We start from the raw sequence: 10,286 nt of genomic DNA on the forward strand, positions 1-10,286 counted from the left end.
TTAATCCCAGCACTCAGGAGGCAGAGGCAGGTGGATCTCTGTGAGTTCGAGGCCAGCCTGGTCTACAAGAGCTAGTTCCAGGACAGGCTCCAAAGCTGCAGAGAAACCCTGTCTCAAAAAACAAAAAGAAAACACCAACTATAGGAGCGAATGTGAAAGTGAACTGTCATATCCTAAGGAGACTGGTAGCATTATGGGAGTGTATGACAGAGAGAGCGAGGCAAGAGGAAACTGCTGAGGATGTAGGATTAGGTAGGAATCTCTTACTATTTTATTTTATGTATATGCATGTTTTGCCTGAATGTATGTCTGTGTACCACTGTGTGCCTGGTGCCCTTGGAGGCTGGAAGCGGGCGTTGGATCCCCTCAACTGAATAAACCTATGGTTGTAGTGCATGTTGAGCCACCATATGGGTGCTGGGTATCGATCCCAGGATCTCTACAAGAACAAATGCTCCTAACCACTGAGCTATCTTTCCAGCTCCATGGCTAGGAATCTTAAGGATGAATGGGAGTTGCCTAGCAACAGAATGTCGTAGGTATGAGCCCTATAACAAAATCAATAGGTCATACACAAGAAAAAATGAGAAAGAGATGGCAAGACCCAGACTGGGGGCTGAGAGATGGCTTGGTGGTTAAGAGCCCTTTCTGCTCTTGCAGAGGCCTCAGGTTCAACTGTCAGCATCCATATGTTGGTTTACAACCATCTGTAACTGGTTCCAGTTCGGACCTCCTCTTTTGAACTCTGAGAGCACTAGGCACAGATGACACACATTGCATACATGCAGGCAAAACACTTATATACATTAAAAAACAAACAAACCAGACCATTGAAGGTGGTAAGAAACGTACTATATAAGGCCATGACTTTATAAGAAGTAAAACACTGAAGGGATTTAAGCAGAGTCTGTCATTTATCATCTGACTGGTTTTATTTTGAACATTTATTACTCTGTGTGTGTGTGTGTGTGTGTGCGCGCGCGTGCGTGCGCACGCGCGCACGCACCAGCCATCTCACAAGTGTGCTGGTCAGGAGTCAGTCCTCTTTTCCCACCATGTAAGCACTAGGGATCAAACTCAGGTCATCAGGTCAGGATTGACAGCAAACGCCTTTACCTGCTGGGCCTGAGATATCTTGCTGGCCCTATCATCTCATTTGAAGAGATTCCTGCTGGACCTGGAGCATTCTAGGTACTGGGTTGGTGGTATTTATTATAGGTCTTTTGTCTGTTTTATCACTTGGACTGGAGTTCTATGAGAGCAGAGCCTTGACCTCCACACAGTGGCACAGGGAGCACAGCACTGGCCACCTGCAGAAGCGTCTTCACTGTGTGGTAAGTCAGAACTTTCCCAGACACTCTGATGGCAGGTAAGCTCTTGTATTGAAACTGCTTAGGAACTCTGCAGAGTTGAGGCTGAAGATGGTGATCAAGGCAAGGTTCGCTTGCTCAAGTTCTGAAGCTGAGCTCCATCGCTACATTCCCCATAGTGTAAAAATTCTGGAAGAAAACACTAGTTTTGCATCTTCACTTTCATAAATATCTAAAAATAGGTACTTGTACTAGGTAGCATTAGCATTTTGAAATTAAAAGACATTTTCTTAATATATGCCTATGTACACTACTATGTAGTCCTGGCTTTTTTTTTTTTAAATCACATAGGCTGTTCTTGAATTTATGATTTTTCTGCCTCAGCCGTCTGAGTGCTGGGATTAAACGTATGTAGCACTACATGCGGCAAAACTTGAGTCTTTAAAGGAAAACATACACATCTATTTGGGAGGGGTGATCATTATGGGGCACATTTGGAGGGCAGTGCAGAAGTCGGTCCTCTCATTTCACCATGTAGGATCTAGGAACTGAACTCAGTGTCTGGCTATTGGCAAGCACTTACCGGCTGGGCTATCGTACTGCCCACAACTTTAGTTTACAGTTAGTGATTGCAAACGGAAACACCCAATTCCCAAGGATCTGTTTTCATTTGCTTTTCTCTCTAAAGAATCAATATATTCTTTGAGTTTAAGAACCATTTTTTTTTACATACATTATGTCTCCAGATATAGGTTAATGCATTCTATCCATGTATATTTCATTTTTGGTTTAATGCATTTCACAAAAAAAATCATAGTTAATAGTCTTTTTAGGCAAGGTCTCACTTTATAGTCCTGTCTGGCTTGGAAATCACTACATAGACCTGGCTAGCTTCAAATTTAAGAGATCCACCTACCTCTGTCTTCCAAGTGCTGGGATTAAAGACATGTACTACCACACCCGACCCATAGCTAAATTTTGCCTTCAAAAGTTTATTTACTCAAGTTATCAAACGTCCCGTTTTGTGATTTTTTTTAGGCTAATATCAATTCATGCTGTATTTAGAGAAATGTTTTACAATAAAGAACATCTTTTAAAAATAATTTTATTTTTGTGTATATCTGTGTGAATGAATGCTCTGTGTTTGTGTGTGTGTGTGTTTACAAGTTCCTCAATAGTGGGAGTCAGAGTCTCTGGAGCTGAGGTTATTGGCAGTTATGAGTTGCCTGACACAGATGCTGGGAACTGAACTCAGGTCCTCAGAAAGAGCAGTAAGTTCTTTTAATGTCTCTAGCCCCGTGTACAGTTTTTGGTGGGGCAGTTGTACCATGTCAGAGAAGGAATGACCCAAACACCCCACTTAAGAGATGGAATAAAGACAGCTACAGATGTTCCCTAAAGCAGTGATTCTCACAGGGATAGCATATTCTAGAGGCCTTACAGAAATCTAGGCCACTATCATTTGAGATAGTGCTTCCTATACCCTAGGTTGGCCCTTGAAGTCTTAATTATCTTGCCTCATCCTCTCAAGCACTGGAATTATAGGTATGTACCAATATACCTGTCTATTTTGAGGATCTGAGACCACATCTTACTCTTTAGCCCAGGCTGGCCTCAAACTCATGTGATCCTCTCACCTCAGTTCCCCACTCAGATTCCAGGAGTGAGCCACCATGTTGGCATATGGGGAACTTTCTGGTTGTTACAATAACAGCGTGGAGGAGAAATGGCACATAACTGTCATTTCTCACTGATTCAGAGATGTTATGATATCATCAATGGTGGGAACAGTTATGTAACAAAGAACTGCCCTATGTCCTTCACTGCTTCTGCATTCCTCATCTAACTCCTGTTCTAGTTATCTAAGGCACAAACCCAATTCCAGTGTGCAAGGAGCACAGGCTTTTTATTTACTAAGTTTACAGAGAGGAAAACACCCAGTAAACAGGGAAAATCCAACTTGGTTCTGTGTAGACTTCTCTGCCAAGTAGTAAACATTCACAGACAGCACTGCCTCTGGGACATCCATCTGCTTTAGCTTATACCTGACCTGCCTGTGATTTTACAGCTCAACAGGACCGTGCATACGACATCTTGTAGGACAGCTATGCACAAATACGCACTTATGAAATACAAAGCATCTTACCACTTTTCTATTTCAACTGAGAATTACAAGGGCATTATGCTGCTTTAAAAAAGTTCTCGAAAGCCAAGCAGCAGTGGCACATGCCTTTAATCCCAGCACTCAGGAGGCAAGGGCAGGCAGATCTTTGTTAAGTTTGAAGCCAGCCTGGTCTCCAGAATGAATTCCAGGACAGACTCCAAAGCTACACAGAGAAACACTGTCTCGAAAAAACAAGCAAACAAAAACCAAAGTTCTTGAAAAACAAACAAAAGTTTTCATATATGCATTGCACCAAATGTGAATTTTATCTGGGAAATAGAAAAAGAGCTGTGGGTCTGATGCCCTTCAGAACCATCACTGTAAGGCTGGAAGGTGAAGCAGGGTAGAAAACTGCAACATACAATTATGATCAGTTTGGGTTAGTGTCAATACAAAATTCTAACCCCAAGAACTCTGGGAAAGCCGCTTATTTCTCTGGCTTTTCTTTAACAGTAACTTTCTTTAACTGTAAAAGAGGGTTTAGGATAACATGTTTAATTGTGAGGATAAAATGAGAATTAATTTATAGAAAATAGAAAATGCTGAATGAAGCCAGGCAGTGGTGGCACACCTTTAATCCCAGCACTTAGGAGGCAGAGGCAGGCGGATCTCTGTGAGTTTGAGGCTAGTCTAGTCTACAGAGCGAGCACCAGGACAGCTCCAAAAGTACACAGAGAAACCCTGCCTTGAAAAACCCAAAGAAAAAAAGAATGAGGGTGGAAAAGTAGTTTAGTGGTTAGTGCAGTTGCTGGTTTTTTTTATATTTAGTCTTTTATAATTAGTTTATTTTTATATTTTAAGTGCATTGGGTTTGGCCTGCATGTATGACTGTGAGACAGTGTCGATTTCCCTGGAACTAGAGCTACAGGCAGCTGGGAGCCACCAGGTATGTGCTGGGAATTGGACCTAGGACCTCTTGAAGAGCAACTAGTGCTCTTAACCACTGAGCCATCTTTCCAGCCTACACACGCTGTCCTTGCAAAGGATTGTGGTTCAGTTCCTAGCTCCCACACGGCAACTATCTGTAACTCCAGCTCCATCACCCTCTGGCTTCCCACAGGCACTACACACACACACACACACAAGCAAACAATCACAGAACAAAATTAAAAGTTTTTTTTTCTTTTTTTGTTTTTTGAGACAGAGTCTCTTTATTATGCAGCTCTGATTATCCTTGAACTCACTATGTAGACCAGGCTGTCCTATAACTCCCAAAGATCTACCTGCCTCTGCCTCCTGAGTGCTGGGACTAAAGGTGTGTGCCACCATGCTCAGCAAAAATAGATATTTTAAAAACAGAAATACAATTTAAACGTCTGAGCTCTCCTAATTTTGCATCTTTTATAGTTTTCAAGTCTGTACAAGGCTAACTTCCTAAGGTTAGCTTCAAGGAGGGGGTGTCTCTAGTCAGTTTCACAACTAAAGTCATACAAAAATAACCATAGTGGCTACTACTGGAGAATGGAAAGAGCCTAGGCTTGGGCACCACAATATCTGTCTAAAAGTCCTGACTGTCATTCATATCACTAAAGTCTCAATTTCCACAAAATGAGATGATAGCGTCTACCACATTGAATTGCTTTGGGTTTTAAATAAATTAATAAATGTAAGTGCTTACCAGTGCACCTGCTGTAGAATGTTTCATAAAGATGGCTGATTATTATTATTTTTCTCAGCATAAGTAGGAAAGACAACCGAAAATGGCAAAGCTGCATATTTTGGGGGACAGGTTCTCATTTAGTCCAGGCTGACCAACAGACCTCAGGCAGCTTGAGCTTCTTCTGATCTTCCTGCTCCACCTCTGACTCCTGGGATTATAAGGCTTACACTGACACATCTGCCTTATGCACGGTGGGGAATCTAAACCTGGGCTTCATGTACAGAGTGCAATTGCTGTACCAACTGGATTACATTACCATCTCACTACTTAAGAAGTGGTTTTTTGGTTTTGTTTTGCTTTTTTTTCTTAAAAAAAAAAAAAAAAGAAGTTTCTCTGTGTAACAGCCCTGGCTGTCCTAGAACCCTCTTTGTAGTACAGACTGGCCTCAAACTCACAGAGATCTGCCTGCCTCTGCCTCCTGAGTGTTGGGATTAAAGGTGTGTATTACCACTGCACAGCTGAAAATAACTTTTAAATACAATAAAACAGAAGGGATTTTTTTTTCATCACTTCTTTCTGTAGAAACGTCTGAACCTGACACTCTTTGTTAAAGTAAGTGATTCCTAGGCAATCTGGACATGTTAAGATAGTCTTTCTTCAGATAGTCTCTGAAAATGATTAGAACAAGTGACTGAAAACTGTTATTTATTTTAACGTAGAGCGGCATGTATCTGTACTGAGGTTATGTGTCAAAGTTCTGTCTCCAAAGAAAAACCGTGTAAGAAAGCATGTGAGGAAGAGCCTGCCTCCACATCAGGAGGGGAGCGATCATTACAATTCCTTACATCTCTCTGTGGCAGTCTCTCCAGACACTTCATTTCTTAGCAGCTAAGCAGACCATTACAGTTTTTGGTGGAATGATTACAAAAATCGCTTGGCTAGATGTTTGCAGGACTAACGGTAATAATGCATCTGGCTTTCAGTAGGCACTCTTAACAAAGGAATGGAGCAGAAAACCTAACTGATGGTTGGCCATTAGCCTAGCAGTATTAACATTTACTTGAACCCTTAGTACGTTCCAGGCCCTGTGCTAAAGGCTATCATCTAATTCAAGCCACATGACTGCTCTACCTGTTAGGTAGGTACTGTTATTAACCCCATTTTACAGACAAAAGCGAAACAGAGATAACCGCCAAGGTCAACCTACTAGTAAGGGGCGAGAGGTAAACTCGGGGAAAGTGATAAAATCCATTATTTTTTTGACGAAGGTCACTCAGGAGCGAGGGCGGCAGGACAGGAGGAGGGTACTGACCTGTCAGACACTTGTTCTTGGGTGAGCTTCTTGTCGCTCTGCAGCAGGATTGATACGTAGTGGCGGATCATGCCCACGAAGAAAGTGATGATAACGATAGGCAGGACCACCCAGAGGCGGATGTTGGAGTCGAGCAGAAGCTCGGGCCCCGCCATCTTCGCTGAGAGCTCGCTCTGTGTTGGGAGGAGCTGGGTTTCTCCCAGACTTCGGCTCCGGGCCTTCACTCGTCCCTCCGACTGACTACTATGGAATCTGGGACAGCCTCGCTATCTCGACCGACTGTTTCCAGCTGGGCCGTCGGGCCGCCAACTTCCGGCGCGGAAGCGGACGTCATGCGCCGGCGCTGTTTCGATGGCGTCGGAAAGGCGTTCCGTCAGGCGGGAAAGTCGAAAGCAAAGGGAGGCGACTGGCGGCCTGCAGGTGAGTGGCGTCGCGTCCCTTCAGGCTACTGTTCAGGTCCAGACCTACCGCGGCCTGACTCTAGAACCCCGCGGTTCAGCCTCGGCCTCTTCATCCGCTCTGACACGGGACAACCCCTTAGGTCCTACCTTGCGTGGGTTACATGACCAAGTGAGCAAGGCTTTTACCCCAAATCCTTTAAAAGGAGTAAGATAAAGGCCTTTTAAGCTTTCTCGGAAGTTGGATAATGTCATTTCGAAGATAGGCGGCTCTGATTTTCTCTACTGTTTCCACTTGAACAATGGCTGTCAGGGGTTACATGTAGTAGGTAACGCACAGTAAGAAATTTTAACTTTCAGTGTTACACATTTTGGCTAAGACTTATTTAATGTGTATGTCTGTTTTGTCCTCGTGTATTTATGTCCAGCACGTGCATACAGGAACCTGAGGGGGTGCAGATCTCCTGGAACTGGAGTCATAACAGGAAGTTATGAGGCACTTACATGGTTGGGAACTGAACCTGGGTCCTCTGAAAGTGCTCATTAACTTAGTAGAAACCGTTGTCTTAAGTAAGAGTTAAGAACTGATGGGAGCACCGATGCTCGTTGGGTGGGCGCCCATGCCTGTAGTCATAGCTTTCCCTGGGTGGAGGCAGGAGGACCAGTTGGTCATCAGCATTGGCTCTATGGGTTCCCGACCATACAGGGCCACTCAACACCCTCACCGTTGAAAAGAGCCAAAACAAAGAGCACAGATTCTAGGCGACATGAGGCCTTGTCTTAGAATCGAAAGTAAATTCATGAATGAACGAAACAAGGAGTGCAGATTCTGGAGCCAGACTTCCAGAGTCAGAATCCCAGCCCTTCCCCGATCAAGTGAGTACCTGGCCGAAGTCAGCATGTGAGAAATAAGTGGATTATAATTAAAGCACTTAAGACGGGGTTTTTGTTTTTGTTTTTGAAACAGGGTCTCACTGTATATCTGTAGCTGGCCTAGAATTTAACTGGTCACTATGGAGACCAGCCAGTCCAACCTACATGGTGAGGCCCTGTCTTAAAAATAAACAGGTGCTGGAGAAGTAGCTCAGTGATTAAGAGCACTTGTTGCTCTGCAGAGATGCGGGTTTGTTTCCCAGCACTCAAAGAGTGGCTCACAACCGCCTGTAACTTCATTTCCAGGGGATCCGATGCCCTCTTCTGGCCTCTGTGGGCATCGGGTGTGCTCATGGTCTACGTATATAAGTACAGTTAAATATTCATACACATAAAGTTTAAATATTTTCAAAGTAAGAAATGAAAATTCCTGTCTTTGGCAGGAGAGTTCTTGCCTAACGTATGCAAGGCTGTGGTGTTGAGGGGAAACAAGTGTTGAGGGAAATTGTCCCTGCTTTTCCTCATCGCTCCGCCTATGGCTAGACTAACTGGCCTCACCCGCCCTCACAGTACCTCGTTTGTAGGGTTAGTGTCTGTGTAACATTGCAGTTAGACAGATGTAGTTAAATACCGTAAAGACCTTGGTATGCTGTAAGCTTCCTGAGAGCAGGGTTGATGTCCGTCTTGTTTGCAAGTTTGACACAGTACTGAAGTAATCAACAGAGAGCAGGTGGATGAGGCTAGGTCGTGGTCTGCGTCTCAGTTGAAGAAGAGCTATGGCTTCCTTAGCAACAGAGAAGGAGTCTGGTGAGCAACCTCGTCAATCGTAATGAGTCTTTCTCGTTCTGCCACGTGTCTCATGGCTGTTACCTCTACTCCTCTACATCCTGCTTGTTCTCTGTCTCCTGGCGCCTCTCCCTTCTTCCCAGAGTCCTCTCTATCCCCCAAAGTCCCACCTATACCTATTGGCCATTCAGTTCTTTATTACATCAATCACAGCAATACAGCTTCACACAGTGTACAGATATTCCACAACAACAAATATGTCTTGATATGATATTTATTGGCCAGCTGTAGAGCTAAAATGTGCTCAGCATTTAGATTTAGACAGTATTAATGTGAAGACCCAAACCTTCTGCTTATGGATAGAACTGTTTTCAAAAGACTTCTTGTCTCTGTTTGTTAGTTCTTCTGGTGTTTGGGGTAAGCATTGTATCACTGAGCTAAATACCCAAACCCTGGATTTTTTTTCCCCCCTTAGGAAGTAATATAAGTACAGAAGACATTGGTCAAAATGGTTTCCAAAAGAAGACGGTCAGACTCTGAGGATAAAGAAAACATAACAGAAGATGCTTCCAGTAAGTATCTAACCTTTTACTGTTACATTTGTATTACAGATATGTGAGATAGAAAAATATGCAAAATTCTTTTCAAGTGCTGACGTCCGTCAAGGATTAGTGGAGAGAACACAGAGATTCTAGGAGATTAAGGATTGAGTTAATTCCTCAAATGCCACTTAGGACCACTTCTGAGCCTCACTCTTTACCATCATAAAAATAAATATTATATACACTGGGTAGGTGATTGAGTGGTTAAGAATACTTGCTGCACTTGCAGGGGATCTGGGTTTATTTCCCAACACCCACATGGCACCCCAAAACTGTCTTTAACGTCTGTTCTAGGGGATTCGATGCCCTGTGACCTCAGAGGCACCATAGATTCATGTGGTACATCTAGGTTCAGGTGGTCAGTCACACACATGAAATAAAAATAAATCTTTGCCAGGTGGTATTGGTGCACACCTTTAATCCCAGTACAAGAGAGGCAGAAGCAGGCAAGTCTCTGTGAGTTCGAGACCAGCCTAGTCTACAAAGTTAGTTCCAGGACAGCCAGTGCTGTTACACAGTGAAACCCTGTCTCAAAAAACCAAAAATAAATGAGTGAATGAATAAATCTATCTATCTTTACAAAAAATTATTACAGAATCATTATCTAGATCCTAGAAGACAGAGAAAAGAAATCTTCACCCTTTAGAAAAGCAGCTGGGCCGGGCATGGTGAGACATGCCTTTAATCTCAGCACTTAGGAGGCAGAAACAGGATTGCTGTGAGGTTGAAGCCGGCCTGATCTATATAGGGAGCTCCAAATCTTAACTTGTCTTCTTTTACCCCTAAGAATGTTGTGCTATAATAGTGATAATATAAAGAAAAGTCATAGCCAGACAGTGGTGGTTCATGGCTTTAGTTCAAGCACTCAGGAGACAGAGGCAGGCAGACCTATGTGAGTTCAAATCAAAGCCTGCCTGGTTTACAGAGTAAGTTCCAGGACAGCTAGAACTGTTAAACAGAGAAACCCTGTCTGGGGGGGGTGGTGGTGGTGGTGGACCAAACAAAGAGAAAGAAAGAAGGAAGGAAAAAACAGTTAAGTCCTATCAAAGCCAGCAAGTCACTAGCAAACAAATAGTGCATACTCTGACCAAATGAGAATTCAGTTGGCAAAGGTGCTAAGAAGAGTTCTGGAAAGGAAGCTGAGGAATGGCTCAGCTAGTGAAGTGCGTGGCAAGCATGAGGACTCATGTGATCCCTGAAAGACCCTACAGACCCCCTCCTCAAAACCCGCAGCTAGCATG

At 43.6% G+C, this 10,286-nt stretch overlaps 2 protein-coding genes across 2 annotated transcripts in view; one reads left to right on the forward strand and one right to left on the reverse strand.

The window, feature by feature from the left end:
* The window catches only part of Emc3 (ER membrane protein complex subunit 3), an 18,515-nt gene extending 11,810 nt beyond the window's left edge, over window positions 1-6,705 (reverse strand). Inside the window, exon 1 of the mRNA XM_005365316.1 lies at window positions 6,387-6,705. Coding sequence (XP_005365373.1) covers window positions 6,387-6,541 — 155 coding nt within the window. The 5' untranslated portion in view covers window positions 6,542-6,705. The remainder of the gene's footprint in view (window positions 1-6,386) is intronic.
* Fancd2 (FA complementation group D2) overlaps window positions 6,705-10,286 on the forward strand; it is a 76,809-nt gene continuing 73,227 nt past the window's right edge. Inside the window, exons 1-2 of the mRNA XM_013353049.2 lie at window positions 6,705-6,806; window positions 8,919-9,015. Of these exons, the coding sequence (XP_013208503.1) occupies window positions 8,952-9,015 (64 nt within the window). The 5' untranslated portion in view covers window positions 6,705-6,806; window positions 8,919-8,951. The remainder of the gene's footprint in view (window positions 6,807-8,918; window positions 9,016-10,286) is intronic.

Source organism: Microtus ochrogaster, unplaced genomic scaffold (assembly GCF_000317375.1).
Source record: "Microtus ochrogaster isolate Prairie Vole_2 unplaced genomic scaffold, MicOch1.0 UNK1, whole genome shotgun sequence".
Classification (NCBI taxonomy): domain Eukaryota; kingdom Metazoa; phylum Chordata; class Mammalia; order Rodentia; family Cricetidae; genus Microtus; species Microtus ochrogaster.